Source organism: Cyprinus carpio, chromosome A11 (assembly GCF_018340385.1).
Source record: "Cyprinus carpio isolate SPL01 chromosome A11, ASM1834038v1, whole genome shotgun sequence".
Taxonomy (NCBI): Eukaryota; Metazoa; Chordata; class Actinopteri; order Cypriniformes; family Cyprinidae; genus Cyprinus; species Cyprinus carpio.
This window is the reverse complement of record NC_056582.1, coordinates 14,077,619-14,100,041: the sequence shown is the minus strand read 5'-3', so window position 1 is coordinate 14,100,041 and position 22,423 is coordinate 14,077,619. Positions and strand designations below refer to the sequence as shown.

Below are 22,423 nucleotides of genomic sequence, written 5' to 3'. Positions count from 1 at the left end.
TTTTATATTACAATGTACAGTATTTTAAATATATTAATAAAAAGGATTGGTATCTCACATTCGAATGAAACCCCTCCCCACCAATGTTATAAAACGTGAAAGAAATTCATAATTCAGCAAACAGTGCTAGTGCAGTAATAACAGTGATAGGCTCATCCACAACAGCGGTGAGAAATGTAACAGGTGCCACGTGACAACACTGTCCACTACTTCCGTGGCTGTCTGGTCTGAATTTAAAATTTCTCGAATATTTTCTCGATAATATAAACTTTTTTTATTCCCCCATTAAGTAAGCATACTATAAGCAAATCTAGCTAATATAATGGTTGCCCTTTATAATTCCGCGTTTTCAGTGTTTCAGTGAATTGGCCTTTCGTCCAACTCTTGATTTTCAAGAATTATTCTGTGATCGTCACCAAAATCATTGTGTGGTGATGTGACAAGTTTCAAATATTTCAGATGTTTTATTACACCAATCAGCATTCATCATCTGGAAACTTATATTTGTTTTTAGAGCAACCATTTACAGTGAGTCCCCATAAACAAGTCACTGTAATAACTAATCAGAACGAACATTGATTACATCATAAGGACAATCTTTATTCATATAACTTTATTTTTCATCTTAGTATCAACACACACTAACCAAATTACATTAAAAAACACTTAGTAACAAATTAGATTTTATTTCATTGTACAAAAACAAAATCAATAAGTAAGTTAATCTATACATAATCTATATATATATATATATAAAAAAACTATAAAACACTTTTTTAAAATTGTCTTTCACAGTAATACTCTCATATTATCCCTATATATTTTAGTTCGATGTTAAAAAAGTCTATACTTTAATCTATCACCCTTTAATCCATCATTTTAATAAATTATTGAATAAATAGGGCTGCTGTCAGAAGGGTGTGCATGGTTTTACACCTGGCTGGCAACCTCAGAGTCATCCTCATACAACCTGTCTGGAGTCCTCATAATGACCCGTTTCTGGGATACCTGAAGGAGCAAAACAAGAAGAAAAGCGGTCAGTCCATAGGGAAATTTGTTTGCACTGGTTTCTAGTAACCCTTGACTGTTGGTAGTCTCAATATTAAACGAAACTCAGGAGTGACTGCACAATCTGCTGCTCTGTGGTGCTGTCTGAAGGTGTCATAAATCTGGCCTGGGTTACACAACAGCTGGGTCTTAAATCATGGAGCTCACAGTGTATTCTTACAACCAGAAAGCCCAATATGGAATGGATTAGATTGTATGTGCAGAATTTTATCCCATTTTGTCCCAATATTTTCTAAACGGCAGAGTCAGTGTGCTAAAGCATAGATTAACAGGACAGCAGACAAGTGTCTTTCATTTTGCTAAAAGTTTCCCAGATAGTAAGATATTTAAGTTGTAGTCTTTAAGACAAGTCCAGCTGCCTCTGTATTTGAAACACGTCTCTGGAAATCACTGCATGACATGATATAGGAATGAAACAAATGTGTCTCAGTGCTGATGTTCCCACATATGATCTAAATATCTTCAAAGGGACGATCTGAGACCAAATGACTAAAATTAACCAACCAACCAAATGCATCCGAAAGTTTGTGGTTTTGAATTCCTGTGGTTTCTGTTATATCTAAAAATGAGTGAATATGTGTCATTGCACAACCCAAGTTCCTGATTTTACTTTTATCCTGAAGGCAGTCGTATTCCATCCTAAATTTATTCAGCAGGGGATTTTCAATAATTTGTTATGTGACTTGTTGGTACATGTATACTGCATTTCTTAGGTGTCTGATTGCACATTTTTTGACTGTAGTGTAAATCACCTGACTCCCACGCAAGTAACACTGTCTGGCGCCCACATTATATTTTGAGAAAGAGATTCATTATGGGAATGATCAAATCAGTAGTTCTCAAATGATGTGTCGCAACTCAAATATATGTTCTGATTGGGCCATAGACATCAATGGGGCGGAAAACAATCGTGTCTGAATATGCCTGCCTCCATACTATATGGTAGGTGAAAAACAGTATATGAACAGAGTAGTATGTCTGAATTCATAAAATTAAAAAAATACAGATGACCTACTACTTCTTATTACTATTGAGTCTGTTAATATTTTTCCATATTGTTAGGCTTATACATAAAATACAAGTTCTTTTTTTTTAAATTATATTTCATTGTTTAATTGAGTATAATAAACAGTTTTGATCTAGGTCCCGAAGAAAAACTACTGACATAGTCTGCTTAATATAATCCTCAGTCTCTGTGACTTTCTATGGTAATAGAGAACTTCAGTTTACTAGTATTCGAATTAGTAATGGGTTCAAGTGAAAAGCATTAGATCTTTGGGAATAATCCTTCTGACATCTTAACAAAGGACTTTAGTTTGATGAGTGACACCACAGTGTATGCTCAGGTTTACTGATGTATTCTTGCCACCTTATGTACGATCAAATTCAATGCCAGGCAATAGGAAAAAAAAGAAGTTAACAAAGACGCCTATCGGTTTCAGCTGGGAATATGCCAGCTATCAAAATGTTGCTTGACGAGATACTGAAGTTGGAGTAAAAGTGCATTGGCCAAACAACTTATCTGGCTTTCTTTAGAGAAATAAAGGAGCTAATGGGCCGGGTCGCTATCACCGTTTCCTTCCATCCAATAAAGCTTTTGTCCCTGAGAAAAGGAATGCTCATATCAAGTTCACACAGTGTAGCCACCGAAAGCTTGAATGGAAATAAACAGCAGAACAACCTTGACTGCATGTTTTCCCACTAGACTGTTGTGTTAATGGGAAAGTTCATGACCGCGAGGAATGGGGAAAAGCTTTGAGTGGAATGAAAACCTGTGTGTGACAACACAAATAAACTCAAAGTAAACTCAGCAAATGATCCATCTGATGAAGTATTTGTGGCATTTGGAGCAGAGTATGTGAGTGGAATGAAGTATGTAATCACACACCACTCCACAATTGTAATTGCACCCAGTTACCGATCTAAAGTTCTTTTAAAACATGTGTTTTAATCACACTACTTGATAATTACAGACAGGTGTGTTGGAGCTGAAGTCTGCAGGACGGTAGCTCTCCAGGAGCAAGGCTGGAAATCCCAGATATAATTGTTGTAAATTATGTAAAGTTCCCACACCACAGCTTCCATGATGTTTTTTTTTTTCATTCACAAACAGCAATTTCTAACAATTAAGTATATTTTGCCATAATTATCATAATAAGAACACATATTCACTATAGAAATGTCCATGACTGTCTTTAAAGGATGGGATGACATTTCCAGGAAAGCACTATTTTAAAATTCCCTGATATTTCCAGTTTATCCATGACCATGGGAAACCTGACAGACTACACATCTAAAAGGAGAGAGTGACGTGTTACCCATCATTAGATTTTATTTCCTTATACTTTATGACAGAGCATCTCTTCATTTTCTTTAATTTTCTGTAATTTTTAAAAAATATGTATAAGTAAATCTGTAGTCATTCATATGCTGTCATTAATTTTTATTTAACATTTTTATGTTTGATCATGTTTCCAACTAAATTTCACAAATTCCATCTTTTTTTCTTTTTAACTGGTAATAAATAGCTTATCAGCACTGTAAACCTAAGATGAATTTTCATTGACATGCAACTGTTTTATTTATTAATGTATGTAATGCTCAAAATGGAGCGGTAACATTCTTTGAATATGTGAAAACATGGACACTCCTCATACTCACATACATTACCATTCAAATGTTAATATTTTATTTCAGCAAGGATGCATTAAACTGGTCCGAAGTGACAGTAAAGACATTTATAATGTCACAAAGGATTTGTATTTCAAAGAGAACTTTCTATTAATCAAAGAATTCTGAAAAAACGGTATCATGGTTTCCACAAAAATATTAAGCAGCACAACAATAATTTTCAACACTGACAATAAGAAATGCTTCTTGAGCACCAAATCAGCATATTAGAATGGTTTCTGGTGGATCATGTGACACTGAAGCCTGGAATAATGCTTTGCCATCACTAAATTTTCATTTTGTTATTGTAATCATATTTAACAATATAACTGTTTTTTTTATTTGTATTTTTTATCAAGTAAATGTGAAATTGTTAAACATTAGAGACTTCTTTATAAACATTTAAAAACTCTTACAGTCCCCAAACTTTTGAACAGTAGTGTGCACTGATTGTGTTGTGTTGCATTGTGTTCTAATGTCTCTGGGCAAACCAAATGACAATTATGATTTGTGTGCGGTTTGCTATTGTGCCATTCCCTAAACTAATTCCAATCAAAAGCTCTTTTATATCTGAACACCACACCTAGATCCAGAAGTGATCTCACTATGACGCAGCGAGAGCACCAAGCGAACCTTTCCCTGTTCCTCAGGCAGGCCTGGGCAGTTCTTAACTGATCTGCCTTTCCTGGAAATTCCTCTCCCAACAGACTGATATTTGACAGAAAGGTGATACTGCTCTATTCTATTTCATAAAGAGCCAAGATTATTGCATATTTGCAGCTTTTCTTTTCTCTTTGCAGGTCAATACATTTTCCGCACATTTATTCTGAGTGACTGAGAGGAACAACTATTTACCTGCTGTTCCTGGAAATGTTGGTGCTGGGAAAGCGAAAGTGGGGACTCTTGCCCAGGCGCATTTCGGATGCGGAGCGTGCCCTGCCTGTTCCGGTCCAGTGAGTGCGGTCGGAGTTGGTTGCGCTGGTGCCATGATTTGAGTTCCTCTGACACCACCTGCCGTGGCAGGCCTCTGCTAGGATGCTGAGGACACTCTCTCAGCGAAGGAGCCCGTGACAGTTTCACATGGGCGGGTAACAACCTGCAACTTCGCTGCTGGGAAGGCATAGCCTCGCTATAGTAGTACTCATAGTGACCATTAGAAGAATAAACAGGCAAAGGGGCCTGGTGGCTTATGTACGACCTTCCACTGTCCCTTTCCAAGGGGTGTCCCCATCCGTCCTCCACGTACCCCCTGGAAAAATTCGGTGAGGACTGGTACTGAGGGTTCTTGTAGAAGTGGGTAGGAGAGCATCTTTGTGGTACATGGCTGTCATTAAGACTGGCGTATTGGTATCCGTACTGGGGTTGGTAGGGCCATGGAAGTTCCCCAGGGTGCTCCTGGCAGGGCGAGCTGGCGTAGGACTGCACAGAGTGCTCTGAGTTGCTGTCCTCAGAACTAGAGTAGTACAAAGGGTTTCCTGCTTTTAGACTTATAGGAGAGTATTCTGATGGTGTCATCGCAAAGTCTGTCAATCGTCTCCTGGGGCCCCTTGAGCGCCCACGTTCCCACTCAGGATCATAAGGGTTGGATTCAGTGTTGGGAACTCTGTTATAATGAGAAATGAATCAATTTGTCAAGATTTGAAATGGCCATAATATCCATAAAACATAAAACAATATCCATGATCTGAAGTGTACACTACCGCTCAAAAGTTAGGGTCAGTATATTAAAAAAAAAAAAAAAAAAAAATTATATTTTTATTAAAAAAAAATTAAGTGACAGAAAAGACATTTATAATATTATACATTTCAATAAATGTTTTTTTTTAATTATTATTAATCAAAGAACCGTCAAAAATAAATGTATCTGGGTTTCCACAAAAATATTAAAAAACACAACTGTTTTCAACATTTATAATAATAATAAATGTTTTTTTGAGCACCAAATCAGAATGATTTTTGAAGGATCATGTGACACTGAAGACTGAAGTAATGGCTGATAAAAATTCTGCTTTGCCATCAAAGGAAGTAACATTATAACATATATTAAAACTGTTAAAACAAAGGATTTTTTAATTGTAATAATATTTAACAAAATTACTGTTTTATTCTATTTTGATCATAACAATGCAGCATATTATATATGAAAAATATATGGGTTATAATTATTAAAAATATACTTTTTTATTAAATAAAAATATATAAATAAATGTAACACTTTATTTTGATAGTCCACTTTAGACATTCTACTAACAGTAAGTAACTTAGCAGTTTGTAGAGTATTAGTAGACTGTCTGCTTAATATCTTCTAACACTTTCTTTGTCAACTTATTGTCAACTTATACTAATGCTAAACCTACCCCTAACACTAACCCTAAACCTACCCTAAAAGTCTACTCTGAGAGTTAGTAGACATGTAGTTGACATGTAGTTACAAAGTTACTTATAGTTAGTAGAATGTCTAAAGAGGACTATCGAAATAAAGTGTAACCTAAATAAGTGTTTTTACTCCTGTTTTTACTGTATTTTTGATTAAATTTAACGCAGCCTCAATGCATTAAACATAAGAGACCGCTTTTAAAAACAGGAAGAAAAATGAACATACCGTCTGCAAACTTCAGAATGGTAGAGTACTGTATATACATGGTTTGTGAGTAAACTGAGCTCAAACCTAAGGGTATGTCTCCTGCGCAGGTGCATCTCTGGAGTGGAGGGTGCGCTGCAGGACTGTGTTTGTTTCAGGGCAGCATGGGTGGGTATTTGCAGTGGTATCCCGGCATCCGCAAGACAAACCTCCAGACGAGGCAACGTGGGGGTAACAGCAGGACTACTGTGCGTAGAAATACAAAAATACTTCCTTTTACAATTATGAAGACAAAACCGAAACAGTACCTCTGTAGTTTTATGACGTGCTCTACTGACAACAATACATGTGTTTCATAAATCAGCTTTGAGATGTTCGGCTTAATAGCCATTACAGAAGACGAGGTGTGGTCATACCCACCCTTAACAATTACTATGCAAAGACTTAATGACCAGATGAGTCAAAACTGCTTTCAAAAAGGTCACGGATGACATGCTTTTGACATTTAACTTTTGCACAGTACAAAATTTAAAGAAAAAAAAAAGATGTATGTACCTAGATTTGATGCTACTAGATCTTTTCTTTTTCTGATAGGGCTGGTCCAAACTACTCTCCATCCAGGGAGAGTTCTGAATGGGGGCAGGGTCTTGCTCTAAGATTGGACTCTGGCATGTGTGCAAGTCCTCCAGGGATTGTTGGGGGGTTTGATGGACAATGGCCTCCGGGGGCCGATAGGAGGGGACTATAGGTGTATGAGGAGGGGGATTAGAGTTGGTTAGAGGTGAAGGGTGAAGGTCTACAGCAGGAGCAGGAGGCTCTGAAGAAAGCTGGGAAGACAATTCCTCTGAAACACGGATGAGAGAGAGATTACTTAAATGAACAAGGGTAACTGACAAATAAAATGGAGATTGATAATTATTATATTTTAAATAATTAATAAACAAAAAAAATTCTTTAAATAAATAATATTCCACATATATAATATTATTTAAACACTTTTTATATAACAATAGTTTTCACTTACCCTCATCAAGAACAGCCGAGTCTGACAATGAGCTATCATCTGAAGTGCCGATGCAAACACAGAAATTGTAAGAACAAGATTTTTAATCAAACTGAGAACTCATTACACAGTGCATAAAAACACAAACAATTGAAAAAGTAAGTGCTCCTATAAATCACTCACATCCTCTCTGTGTGATCATGCCAGGGCGTGGTGAGGATCGGCCATGTTCCAGTCGCAGCCTGAACACAGCTTCCTGTAGATCTTTGAGCTTCTTTTCCTCACGCTGGTACTGTTGTAGGCGACTCTTCTTCACCGCTTTGCTGAGATGCTCCTCCTGGCACAGTCTCTGGGCCGCCACGTGTATCTGCTGCTGAAGAGCCAGATTAGCCTCCACAGAGCTCAGCTCAGAGTGCTGTGTATCATATTCATCAGATTCAGATTTATTTATATGAAGTTGATGGGTACCTAAGATGTTTAATTGCTTGGAAACAGTCGATTGTTATCCAGATCTTTATGATTTCTGAAAATAAAGATTAAGTGTCAGTTCGGGTCATTACCTCAGTTCTATGTAGAAAACTTGGCTCATCTAATTTAAAAGAAGCTCCAATGCGCCGGCGAATCTGAGGGGGCTTCTCTGAAGGTAACAGAGGATAGTCTGAGGACAAATGTCCTGTGAGCTCCTGAAGGAGAAGAAGGAATTGATTAGGGATGCATCAACTGTTTTTTTTTTTTAATATATTAAAATGCTATACTATTTTGTCTAAATAAAATTAAAAGAAAACAGTAAAAACTAAAATTGAATTCTACAAGTGAATTTGAAAAATGGATATTAATTTTCAGATTTTCTAAAGACTGCATTTAACAATGTTATTAAATTGTAAGTGCTTCTAAAGATTAACTTTAAGTGGGTGTTAAATGATGCCAAACATAATGTAATAATAGTGGAAATGAGCAGCACAGTTAAATATAGAATAAAAATCATAAAAATCATCTGATCTTTAAGACTGGCATTAAACTTTTGTGGCGGTCAAGATCTGTAATTTGTCAATGTAATTTGTAAGTATAATTACGATAATTACATAGTCAGTTAATTAAGTCACAAGCAAGTTATCACGAACAGGCTTTAAACCAGAATTCCTGTTCCTCCAGTATGAAATCTTTCAGCCAGTTGGGACAAGTTATAGCTTTCAACCGCAACATTATGCAAGCCTGTTGTTGAAAGTTTCGGTTCTTGCCTAAGCCGTACTGAGAGCCCTACCTGCCAAACTAAACCAGTCATCTATTTTCTCCAAATCCATGCCAGCATATGTTTAGATACAATTCTCTTTGAGACAAAAAACTCAAGCACACAGATTTTTAAAAAGCCACAACAGAGGTAAAGCCCATCAAGAACAGATGATACACACACTGGCGTGACTTCAGGCTTATCGTGACATAAAGGTGTCAACAGACACTGAAGAACACCTGGACAAGCCACAGCAAGTGACTCCTACAGGAAACAATGATGCATTTCTGTGACTTAACATCTTATCCAGAGAACCACAAACCCTGCTCACTCAGTCATTGGCATACTTTATTACATATAATATATTGAATACTCCTGTTGTGTTCTTGAGAGAGGTGGAAATGTTCTGATTAATGACATAAACAATCTTTAAGCATCCTGCAGCATTTGACTTCTGAAGAAGTTATTTTGCGCAGAAAATTAAACTTCAAAAACACGATGGTATCAGCATTCAGTGGAAGTACCTCTAATTCCTATTTGAAATGTTATTTATTTTTTTTCTGTTTTATTTTGTTTTTTGGTGGATTGTTGTTGAGTGTGAACGGTGACTTACGGCTTCTCTGATGCAGAGTTTCTTGAGCTCCAGTAAGCACATCTTCAGCCTGTCTTCCAGAGCTTGCTGCTTGAGTTTCATGACCCGAGTGTGAGTGTTCACATCTTTCATCACTGTGGTGGGGCTGTCAGGCCCTACAACACATAAACCACACCATGATGAGGAGCAGCTTCAAGATAATAACAGAAAATCAGCAATTACATAAAGAACTGTTTTTTTTTCTTCAGTATTAGTATAGTCAATATAGATGATATAACTCTAAATGTTGTCTGCTCTTAATCATAACCAAATATGATATAATATCATGGCAAAAAATCCAAATGATGACAATTTGTAATCAGCGTTTGAAAACTGGTGTAGACTTTCAGGAAACAAATACTCATCAACACCTATGATATGATCAAAAATGAAAATGAAGGCTATGACTGGTGGTTTCAGTCACTGAAAACGGCTAAAAGAGTGACAACAAAGGATTGATTTTTTTCTGTATCTGGTGACTGGAAACAAATGCCTCTGGCATGTCTAGAGAGCGTATCTACTGAATTCTTGGACATACATTTTCAATCAATCATGTGACAGCACACAAAGAGATAACTGAGCAATGACAAAAAAGAAACGTATGAATGCACAGAATTTTTTTTATTATTAGGTCTACATTATTTCCCTTTGTAAGAAAAAGACTGGGTTGTTCCTGGTATAGCATAATTGCTTCCGATTCAAACGTTACACTATTACAGGTGTAATGTATATAATTTTCCAACTAAAACATACATTACATGCATTTTCAAATGTATGTAAAAATTACACTACTGTTAAAAAATTTGGTCATGCTTACCAAGGCTGCATTTATTTGATCAAAAATACAGTAAAAAATAAAATATTATTTTTTTTGTAAATATTTTTAGATTTCAAAAAAACTTTATATTATTTAAAAAAAAATTTTTTTTAAAGATTTTGAAATTTATTCCTGAGATGGCATCATGGCAAAGCTGAATTTTTCAGCAGCTAGAAGTGCCAAAATTTTTTTTAAAGATTTTGACGATGCTCAAGTTGTTATTATTACTAATGTTAAAAACTAAAATATTAAGTGCTGCTTAATATTTTTGTGGAAACTGTGATGCAGAGATCAGAAGAAAAAATCTTACTGACCCCAAACTTTTTAACGATATATTTATACATGTCTATTATAAATATATTTTTAATTATGTGCTGTGATTTATTTTAGGTTCTAATCTTTTCTCTGAACTATACAAAAGAAAGAAAGTCATACAGGTTTAGAACAACACAAGGGTGAGTAAATGATGATAAAATGATCATTTTTGGGTGAACTCTTTATCTCTTTAAGCTCACAACCACATGCTATATAATACAGCATGCATCATGTCATTATATAGACAAGGTGTAACAGGCTGAACCTACCAGAATGCAGAATAACCCCACTGTCAGTATCACTGATCTCCTCTTTTCCTTCCATGACGGCCGGTCAAGTAGTCTTTGAAGTGAAAGCCTTGGTTTTCTCTTACTTCACGAGTTCCTAAAAAGTAAATACAACTTTTATCACACTCACAAGAGACCAATTTAGCTGTTCAAGCCAAAGTGAACAAAAACATGTCTCGTGGAACCACTCAGTCCCTCGGCTGTGACGGGTCTCCTGACCCAGAGCCACAGGGGTCAGAGCGGATTCCAGCAAACAATAGTTTTCACAGGACCACTAAAAATCACAGTCTAACTATGCCTCTCAGTTATGCGCCGTCAGCAGGAGCTCAGGGTGAGCTTTAACTAAGAGGCCATTCAAGTAAGTGCTCTTCCTTTAAACATCCATCTCTATCTGAAAAAATGTCAATTTTCCAGGAGGAACAAGGCTGTGCTGTGCTTAGATTACAACACTGGAATGCTTCCAACAGAAGAGGTTAATGAAGTGGGCGGCTATGCCTCATTGCATTCGTAATTAATGAAACAGAAGAGGTTAATGAAGTGGGCGGCTATGCCTCATTGCATTCGTAATTAATGAACATTGATTCACTTCTACAACAGTTTCTCGGACTACTGTATAGTATTAAATAAATTAGCATTAGCTACTCGTAATTAATGAACAGGATATGCTGTTATTTTCACTTCTACTAAAGGGGTCTATGGTTTCGGACACTTTATAGTTTAAAAGGAATTGTGATTAGCTACTGACTGGTTTTCACATCACCTATAATTGCATTTATGACAAATGCTTTTATTTATAATACCTAATCTAAATTAACAACTAAATGAACTATATATATTTTGTTTAAAATGATTTGTGATTTATGTGTGTGTGTGTGTGTGTGTGTGTATATATATATATATATATTTATATTAAAGGGGTCATATGATGCAATTTCAAGTTCTCCTTTCTCTTTGTTAGTGTTACAAGCTGTTCATCAATAGATAAGATCCCTAAAGTTGCAAAGACTAAAGTCTCAAACCCAAAGAGATATTCTTTATAAAAGTTAAGACTCGTCCACACACTCCTAAAATGCCTCGTTTAAAAGAGTAAAGTCATGTCTACGTCACTGTGTGGGAAGATTTGCTTTACACCGCCCAAATGTTCATGCAAAGAAAGGTGTAACTTTAAATTATTTGATTCGCTGTAGTATTGTTGCCACTGCCATGTTGTGGTGACGCTGTGTTTCATTGCGAAAGCGAAAGTGAACACAGCTAGAAATCGGTGGTTAAGTTTTATTTACAACACTGTTCTGAGCCTGGGAGAGTACAAGGCCGGCTGTTCACAAAGGCTGTTTCTATAAAGTTGGGCAATTCCAACTTTGCAAGGACAGTCTGGCACTTCTGACTCACAGCCTGTAAGTACGTTTTCATATTGAAAGAATTTGCCACTGATAATTCAAACGCGAGTTTTAAGCAGTGTAGAGTAGCGCTTGTTGTTTGTCATTTCTACGATCACAAATGCAGACATGGTTTTATGTTTACGTTGTTGGCCAATCAGCGTACACCTCGCTTTTCAGAACGATGAGCTTTGTAAAAATCGACGAGTTTCAGAAAGGCAGGGAATAGAGGCGCAACAATAATGTACAGTATGTTGAAAATAATGCATTTTTTGAATCGTAAACTGCATAAACACATTAACCAAATACACAAAATAATGTTCTTTTTTAGCAATGTCATATGACCCCTTTAAAATCTCCTTATAGTCAAAAACAACTCATATATATCTTTGTAGCATTACCCAACAATATGTGCCATCACAGTGCCAAAGTCCAGACCACTATCAGCTTATGACACATATGTTCTGTGGTATAAAACTATGACAAATCCAAGAGTCTCACCGGCTTCCTGTCAGTATGTCAAAATGTTATTCTACGTCATGATGGCAATTTCCTGAGTAAGCTGTGAATATCTACAGTAGGGACAATGACTAAGAGATGTTAGATATTAAATTTATAATCGGTCAGCAGTTGGATTTCTGTCAATGTGTTACAGCTGTGATTTTATTACTTTGAAACTGCAGAACTCTTGACATGCTCTCAGTCACTAATAGTGCAACCGGGTCACTCATTCTCGATATCACAATCTTTAGAGAGAAATAACACAAAGAAATAACCTCATGTTAATAAGGTTTTATTATAATTCATGTTAACAGTTCTACCAGTAATGAATGAAATATTAAATCCTAACCAGTAGCGGTTATGTTTATGTTGGGAATCAATTTGTAATTACAGTTTTATTTCTGCATTTTATTACTTTTAATATATTTTAATATTGTTTTTGCTTTGGGCTATAACTTTCAAGTTAACATTGCCTAATTTGAGAATGAATGGCTTTAAATAATTGGTGTCGTTTATCAGCAGACTCAATATTAAAGAACCGATAACTGATTAAGTAGAAAAATCAGTCAACATTATGTTTAGAAAAAGCAGATATTAAAACACACTAAACTGACCCACAAAAATGTTACTTGTTAGAATTACAACTGTCATATCACACAACCAGTGAGAACATTGTCTAAACAACAAAAAGACAATACAAGACAACTGTGTTTGAAAGCATTTAGCTGAGCTTGCGTGATACCTATTATGTTAAACTGCAGTCATTATCACATAAAAGTACTCACATATTGTAAAACACTGATTCCATTTTAAATTATAAGTGTATCCAGCAAACAAAATCAGCTGATTTCCACGAGATGTCTAGCTCCACACTGCACTCTGACTCTGGATGAACACCGGTAGGAGTTCGCTGTGTGAAATGAACCTGGGCGCGTCTTGTGCATACCTCTGTGTGTGTGAGAGATATCAGTGTCACACCTCTTGTACACACTTGACGAAGGCTATAACTCCCCCTGTTGTCTTTGTTATCAGAATGTGCACACACACGTATAAAGCAAGTGATGAAATCACATCATAAAAAAATCGAGACAACATTGAAAATCTTGGACTCAAATTGTAATTCAAACATGGAAAAAAACAATAGGCTTTCCATACTTTAAATAGTTAACTAAAGTTAGTTATTCTAAAAACCCGGGTTAACAGAATCCTGGGTTATATTGCTTCACATTTCACACTGCTCATACTTTAAACAAAGTTTTCCTCTTTACTCCATTTCACGTGTTTTCTGTCACTTATATTTTTCCACTCAAACGCTGAAATGACTGTTTATATAACAAAAGAACAGGGTTTCATAAACCCATGGAAAAAAACCCTTGGCTGCTAACCGTGCTTCTTAATCACAAGTGTGAAATGTTCATTTACCCAGGTGTTAAAAGCGGGGTTTAGAATGAAGATAACCCTGGGTTAAGAGCAGTGTAAAAAGCCCTCATACAAGTTTTTAAAGTTTTAAAACAAAAATGTTTAAAAAATAATGAATAAGAAATACTTTAGATTCTTTAATATTTCTGGGACACTAATCAAAAAAGCAAAGTTGTGACACTGATCATGTTAACTCCTTTGTACTGACAATCAGATGTTCGTCCACTGAAGGTCAAGATGCTCTTTGGATCTTCTGAAATGCTTAGGAATATGATCATCAGGTTTTACACAAACTTAAGAAGTTTATGCAGTTCAAATGTTGCTATTAAAGCAATAGGGTGAAAAAAGTGCAGTGTTTTGACATGCATTTTAATTTTTTGGTTTAACTTTTCACTCTTATTGGTATGGTGATAAAATAATTTAAAATGGAAAAAGTGTATTAAATGAGAAAAATGCAAAACACAATCATTTTCGCTAGTGGTCTCCAGACTTATGGACTCCACTGCATAGGCCTTCCCAGGTCTGTGTTTTAATGAGATCCTGCTGCCGCCTAATGGAGATACTTAGACCAACACCATTTTTAAACCATTTGCCTATTACTTTACTGTTTTTTCAGAGTATCGGTGTCCCAGATACCCCAATTTACCATTTGCATTCAAGCTAACCAACTGATTCAAAGATATAACACCAAACAAGCAAGCAAACAAGCCCCTTGTTCAATGACATACTTTTAATGGTACTGTAATGCAAATGCTGTTGTCACACTTACAGTTACCTCAGTGAGGCACTATGTAGACAATCATTCCACTCTTAACATTCTGACCCAATAGGAAACCAACCCACACACAGATGTCAGGGGAAGGCTTCTCCAGGGTACTGTGGGAGACGCTGCACCTGCTGCTCTCATGCACAATTCACGCACATTCAGGATCCTTGTTCTCACACTGGCTCTCCAAGAATGCCAGTTAAATGCCTATAGGAGCCACCATGGCTGCCAGACGGGATAGTATCCTATAACCCAAGGAAATACAACTGCTGAGGCATACCGGTATCTGGTTTCACAAATAGTCTACACCCTTACTCTGTATCAAAAAAAAATCTGCCTAGCGCTTATAACAAAATACTAGGACTGGACCAGAATATTCGATTATTCGTTCGACGGGTTGGGATTCGATTTTCAATTTTGAGATTCGAATACTCTTTTTTTTTTTTCGAGAACATCTGGCCTCCCCCGCAAAATGGGTTTCATTTGCCCTTGAATATGAATCGCCCATGCGTGAACGTCATGATTCAGTTCATCTGGAAGAGAAGACAAAAATGCCAAGACTTCAGCTGTGTGGGAGCACTTTAAATTGAGTAAGGACAAGACAAATGCAGTGTGCCAGATATGCGATTTGAAACTGGCCTACCACAACAGCACATCAAGTTAAAAAAAATTACCATAGTTCTGTAAATAGTACACCCATAGTATATTGTTGCTGTAAAAAAAACGAACTGCTTTTATCTGCCATGTTAATCAGTAATTTTACACATGATAAAAATGTGCACTTAATTTGCTTGGAAAATACTTGCGAATACGGCAGTCATAAAAAAACGTACAGTAGTACAGTAGCCTAATAATAATTTGTCTATATTAAAAGTATTGCCCTTAACAGACCTGTGTGTTTTAACACTATTGTAGTGTTCGTTCTCGGAGCATATATGCCCTGCCCACGTGAGGCACGCCGCTTCTGGCTTGCACTGTTCTGTAGTTTATTAAAAGTTTATCTATATAAAAGTTATTTACATTAAAAATGCAAACAGACAGACAGACACACAGAGATTCCTGCCTTTATCACACTGTGTCTACGCCGGACATGCCAGTTGTTGTGTTATGGCGCTGCAACAGCTAAAGTCTGTCTGCACTGGACACGATAAAACGACCATTGAAAATCATTTGAAATTTTTGTCAGTATGTCATAAATAGAACGCAGCAGCAGTTTACTGTCGGGAATTTGTCAGCCATGCCGCATCCAGTGTAGACAGCATAGGTTCTATTGTATTATGTCACGCCGCGCCACTTGCGTCCAGTATAGACACGATGTTAAGAGAGAAGTATATGTTCAGCCCCCTCCCTCCGAAGCTTCGAATATTCGGTGTTGATTACTACCGAAGCTTCGAAGCTCAAAAAATGGTATTCGGACCAGCCCTACAAAATACTAGGAATGGGATGGTCACTTTGCATATTTGACTACTCGAACATAAATGTAAATTTATCAAAGCCATTAACATTATAATTTTTATAGTAAATATGACACCATAATCGATCAAAAAAAAAAAAAAAAAAAAAAAAAAAAAAAAAACAGACCTTTCTTGAATCTTTGCTTCATTTTTGCTTATAGTCACTGGATTTTGATCAGTAGCTAAGTTTGCATTATAATCTAAATGATGGCTCAGTCAGACTGAAATGACGATTGACCCTGAACCAAATAAAACTTTGATCAGACTTAAAAAGGTGGTGTAGACCTAAAATTATCCGATCAATAGGATAAAAAATGAAGCATGTAAATGCTTGAATTTGAAAACTTTCTCAATTTGATTAAAAAAAAACCTTGCAAAGTGCCATGACACATATGTTCACATACGTTTCACATTATACCATTTTTTCCCTCTTAGGCCCTAATTTCTATATCTTGACACAAAACAAGGATAACATACAAACAACAGGGTTAAATTGGGATCATGTCAGCTTTTTAAAAGGGATAAATGTTTTCGAGATTCAAAACTAATACAAAGCACCATTACAGTATCATATTGTGATCTTGTGATTTTTATCAAATGGATATCATTATTTGAGTTTCAAAACTTGTTTGATTAGACTCATGTATCATAAAGTGCTTGATTAGACTCATGAGCTACTGTATATATCAGGTTTTTAAGGGTTTGAAAAATGAAAGCAGAATGCAGAAATCACTACTTGTCTTTGCCTAACATAACCATGGACTGGGCTCCACAAACACTGAATTGAGGACTGGCCTCTGAACTGACCAGATTTAGCCACAAGACTTAATTAGGAAGTAATTGAGTTTTCTGGATCATGTTATTTGTGTCAAAATAAATCCCAAAGGGACTTCCTTGCTAGGAGGAGTTACTGTAGGCCCAAGTGTGCTATTTCAGACAAATCATGCAATCACAGTTGATATTTAGAAGGGAACTTTCCGAAAAACTGTTTTTAAGCACAGTAAATGCACAAAGGGTGATTTAGAAAACAAGGACAGTTAATTAGTGTTTATTTATTTGATAACTAGTGGGATGGAACTAATTAGTTGATTCTAGGATAGGATTTTTTTTTTTTTATCTTCCTGAAGCTTTATACTACAGCCTGCCATTAAGAAAGCTTATACAAATCCTTTGCTGTAAAAATGGTTTCTTGGGTCATGTCAAAAGTGCATGTGAAGTTATGTAGCAGCAAAGTCTGCAAGGGCAGCAATGGGTCACAAATCTAAACTAGCAAACTGATCAAGACAGCTGTGATAGAATATATTCACTGTTTATTTAGTGCAACACCCACTGGATTTCCATAGGATTAGCTGTCTATAAATTTAAGTTGATATTGTATGGAAGCCTGTAGATTCATATCTCTCCTCTTCCCGGGGACGTGGGATATGTCGGATTAGCATGTATGGGAGCCGGAGAGGGTTTTATTATTGTGGGGATCTCCCCCATCCTGCCCATTCAGACAGGGAGCTCAGGCATGCTGGGAACATCAGTGAACTGTGACGTTCACATATTAACCTTTACTTAGGACCTGTCTACACCAGACACACACACAATTAATAAATAAATAAAATAAAAGAAACATGATGAGAAGGAAAAGGTCTATGAGGGGAAATGTTGCATGATATTGAATCTTTTGCCATTACATACAAGGGAATATAGACTGTCAAAACAATACTAAGTTTATCACATGCACTATTATAAAAGTTTAGGTTCAGTAAGATTGTTTTAATGTTTTTGAAAGAAGTCTCTTTACTCACCAAAAGGTACATTTATTTAATTAAAATAACAGTAGACCTAAGTACAGTATTTAGCCTTAACAGGAATAGGAAGGGCCTCAAATGTGATCTAAAATATACACTCTGTGGGTCAATGTCAGTTATTAGTGACTTGTAATTACATCGAACTAGTATCCATAGTATGACACTGCATAATTAAAGCTTTGGTGTGTGAAACTGAGAAGGAAAAAGGCCTTTGAACACCAACAGCGCACCCTGGCATTTGGTAGTTATGTGGCCACAAGGCTCCCTTTTGGGAAGAAGAGGATGTAAAGTGGAAATTGGTTTCAAATGAGCCAAAGCACAGTTGGATTCTCTGATGTGGACTGACGTGTCGTGCGCTGTACCACCAGCACTGCAGAGCGGCACGAATCCCTCAGGCTGCAAATCCCAGAAGTACTTTCCCTCCGTATATTCATTACAACTGCGGCAAGACTCGGCAAATGAAACAGACCTCACATATCCTGGCTTAACCCACTCTGCTTCACTGGGTGGTATGTGTCCTAGTGGAAAATGTTTGTGGCTAATTCACCCAGGACATAGGACACATTTGAATATAATCGTTATAATAGGCAAATAGCAGAATAATATCAGAAAAAGTCTTTGAGGAGCACAATAAAGGGATATTCCTGCTTTAATCAATACCACGATTACTACAAAATGTTTGACTTTCCCTATTCTTTTCTTTAAAGGGGTCATATTACGCTTTTTCTTTTCTATTCTTTTCTTTTTTTTTTTAGTATTACGATTTTTGTATTGAAAGCGGCCCATGAGACAGCTAACCAATCACAACACATTTTGTTTTTCAGAAGGCAGACCTTCATCAAACACGGAACTAATCGAGCCGTCTGTGACAGGCTGGGGAGAAAGGTCCTTTAATAATGTAAATTATGTGAAAATAATGAATTTTTCTGAACCATCAAGCATGAGAGCTAGTACACCTCTAAAACAAAATCAAGACTTTGTAAAAGAGCATAATAGGACCCCTTTAAAAAAAAAAAGGCAAAAATTTGTTTTACAGTGAGGCACTTACTATGGAAATGAACGAGGTCCAAAAAAGCTATTTTCAGTGTAATGTTATATCCAATTTTACAATTATATTAATTATATTCTGCAAGTACACAGTGGAATATTGCTGTCACAAAAAAAATCTTTCTTTATCCAAGAGGATGTGCAGTGTTTCTCTGAAATCAGTGTGTTATGGTTACATATTGCTTTAGTTGGTTCCTGTTTAGTCTTTGTGTCACACACAGGACAGTAGATAGATATTTTACATATGTGACTGTGTAACAGTAATGCAGTTTAATAAAAGGCTATTTATGACTAAATCCTTCAGGTTTACAAGTGCTGAATGATGCTGGATGTATTAGTTTATAAAAAAGGAAACCACTCACTCACTTATCTAGACTGACTGTTTTTACTTGTATTACTCTAGACATCTTACATTACAATATAGTTTGTATGGAAAGGAAGGTACAGTACAGTAATCGCTGTATGTTGAAATATGAGCAAGGAAGTAATTCGGTAGAAATTAGAACAACACAACACTACACAACAAATCAACTGAAAGTCAAATCCAATATAATGCATTGCCGCACAAGTGGATAAAATAGAAACATCACTATGGCGCCTGTCATTGTTTTAGGCCACATCCAGAGGTGCTAATGAGAGCCTCAAAACTGAGCTTTCGGCAGCAAACAATACACACACGCTGCTTGGCTCCGGCTTGGCCGACCCTGGCTATGAACCAACAAAGCCACAGATTCCAGGGCTATTCACGTTCAGTGGTCTACACACCTCCCTCTGATGCCAGCCCACTCAAATCATCCTTGACGCTCTGAATCACACTGATCACTGGATTCCACAGCACCACACAAGGACAACGTGTTCAGTTGGGTTTCTTACAATAATATCCGTAAGACAATGAATCAATACAAGCATGTGATTCTCATACTGCAGCTAAAATACCTGTGCAGGTTTCTTTCCTCCTTGGGTTCTAAACAAAGCTTTACAACTTCTCTACACTGCCCATAGAATATAATACTTCCATATAAACAACAATCGCAAGAGCTGACTAACTTCACACTTTAAAAAAACATTTCATCAGTATAGCATCAGTATAACATGTTCCCATTCATTCTGCGTTTCACAATACAATATAATTTTGTAATTTCTACTTAACTGTATGAGTTATTAGACTTTAAAACTTTTTTTTTTGTTACTTATTAAATTCAAAGAGGCCAAAAAGTGAAAAGAACTTATCACTGCAGGTTGTATGATGACATCACTTAGAAAAACGTAAAAGTAAAAGTTTAAGACAGCAAATGAACTTAAACACAGTACGGACTAGGAAACTGTTGTCTGTTTATTTAAAATGAAATCTCAACTAAAGAGAGTTTACATTTGATTAAACATGCAGAGTATCACTTAACCAATACATTTTAAAAAAGTATATACTCATTAAAGAACTTCTGCAGTGATATTTTCGACATAAGGTCTGCATTTGTCATCGCTGCAAAAGTCGAATCTGTGTATTTTGCGGTATTTTCTAGAATAATTCAAATAGGATGAATGTAATGTTACTTTGTTCAGTTTCGTTCAATGCACGGTGCTTTAAAACTAAATAGAAGTAGACTAAATATATAGTTTATACGTTTTCTTTATAGATGTCTAACTTTGAATAGTTAAAAAGAGTTTGAATACTTGCAAAACTTTGGTTGAAGTGGCCGTGCTGTATAAAAGCTCAATTTCCATCTGGTGAGCTGTGTTAGTTAAGCCTATGTGTAGGTATTATAGATTAAGGAAATATTACCATACCTTTTGTCGTCATAACAGGAAGACCTTTTGTCGTCAAATCTTTATGCAATGCATTATCATGGGATGTTATTTATCCACGCTTTCTCCTGCGCCGCATTCCAAATTGAAGTAAGCGAGATTCTAAAGAACGGACGATACCAAACCACGCGATCTAAAGGTGTTGTTTCTCACGTAGATTCTAGTTGATGGTTCTGACAATAAAAACAAACTTTAAAAGAAATTCGTAAAGCAGTGAAATTAACATGAGACGACTGAAGAAGTGGGAGACCTGTGTTTTTATTCTATATAATTTTACGACAGCACATTTATGGAAACTTAAAATCATAACCCCCTCCCCCAATGTCACAATGGTACGATCCTCACCCCTCCATAAACTTTTTTCACTGCGCTGACTGAACTAGCGAAGAGAAGTTCGACTCATTTCCCCCGAATCGGATCCTTAGAACAACTCCTTTCAAATAACCGGTTTAAAACGATTCTAAAACGTTTAAATAGTTTTAGTACATTAAAACGTTTAAACAGTTGTAGTATATTACTATATTATTAACAATTATTATATTTTAATAATACGCGTGTTTGTTGTCATTTCAGCTCTGTTTGATACAACCACGATAAAGTATCTTCTCCCCATCATACAAATCGCTGGTTCACTCTAAATGTTGTAGCTAGCTAACTAGGATCATTACGAATCGGCCTTGTCTGAAAAAGATGGTTTTCATTTCAGTAGTCGGCTGAACTGTTGACTCGTGAACGAAATGTTCAAACCGATTTGGTGATCCGGTTCAAATGATTCATTCACAAATTGGACACTACTGTTGGACTGAACACATGCTGGGCAGCATGTACAGTTAGATCCTGTTTTATTAATGGCCTAAATCGTTTGCAAACGACACGTCGACACTTTATTGGATAGGAAATGAGGGCTTTTGTAATTTCTTAGAAAAAAAAAGCAGTTGAGCTCCATGCAGTCGAATCTATTGAAAGGCAGAGGATAATGTAATGTGCCATTATGTGACTGCAGGGTGCTGGTGCCTTTTATTAACATATGAAAGATTTCACCTTGAAAAGGAGACGGTCTCACAGTAAATGCTCATGCGCCAGTCACAGAAAAGAGAAGTGTTTACCGATTTGCAGAAGCGTATTTGAACATACAGTAAAACAGGTTTCGAGACATTTGTAAATCCTGCGTCAGCGTTCGTATTTATATATTTGATGATGTCAATATTGGATGAAAGAGCAGCGTGCAACCTGTCAATAACAGCTCCATAGTGTCCGTCTGTGGAAATGTCACCACGTGGATCCTTCGGTTGTCTTGCGTGTTTTGAAATAGAAAAAGCACGGTTTAGTCACACAAGACTGGATATACAGTCTGGGAAAGTTTCTGCAGACCATGAATATTTAATAAGGTAAGCACTGAAGCAGGTTTTGATTGGTTGGCTGTTCCTCAACAGGTCGCTGTGATTGGCCAAACCATAGACGTCTATGAGCCAAACGACCAGTAGCTTTAAAACAACATGACAGCTGGTTTGGCTTAAACTGGGTTCTTAAAATATTGAGTCATACTAATGTCACGTTATAATGCAGTTATATGATAAGATAAGTGATATACATGTTGCCGTTTGTAACTTGCTGCACACAACGTGCTTCCAAAAACCTACCTCTAGATGCCAGCAGCG

The 22,423-nt window shown here is 36.4% G+C and overlaps 1 protein-coding gene across 4 annotated transcripts; it reads right to left on the bottom strand.

The window, feature by feature from the left end:
* Positions 1-579: 579 nt before the first annotated feature.
* Positions 580-22,106, bottom strand: LOC109098331 (innate immunity activator protein-like). 4 transcript variants are annotated; one of them, XM_042766371.1, is made up of 10 exons: positions 21,996-22,106; positions 10,583-10,697; positions 9,164-9,297; positions 7,883-8,005; positions 7,506-7,737; positions 7,344-7,391; positions 6,875-7,163; positions 6,407-6,565; positions 4,594-5,341; positions 580-1,008 (listed from the first exon to the last, which is right to left on the bottom strand). In XM_042766371.1, the coding sequence occupies exons 2-10, from the start codon at positions 10,635-10,637 to the stop codon at positions 931-933; spliced, it is 1,866 nt and encodes a 621-aa protein (XP_042622305.1). In that variant the 5' UTR covers positions 10,638-10,697; positions 21,996-22,106; the 3' UTR covers positions 580-930. The 4 variants fall into 4 exon arrangements, with proteins under 4 accessions (XP_042622305.1, XP_042622304.1, XP_042622306.1 ...); XM_042766370.1 differs by lacking the exon at positions 21,996-22,106 and adding an exon at positions 20,748-20,928; XM_042766372.1 differs by lacking the exon at positions 21,996-22,106 and adding an exon at positions 13,263-13,727 and having other exon boundaries at positions 6,407-6,562.
* Between the last annotated feature and the right edge of the window lie 317 nt (positions 22,107-22,423).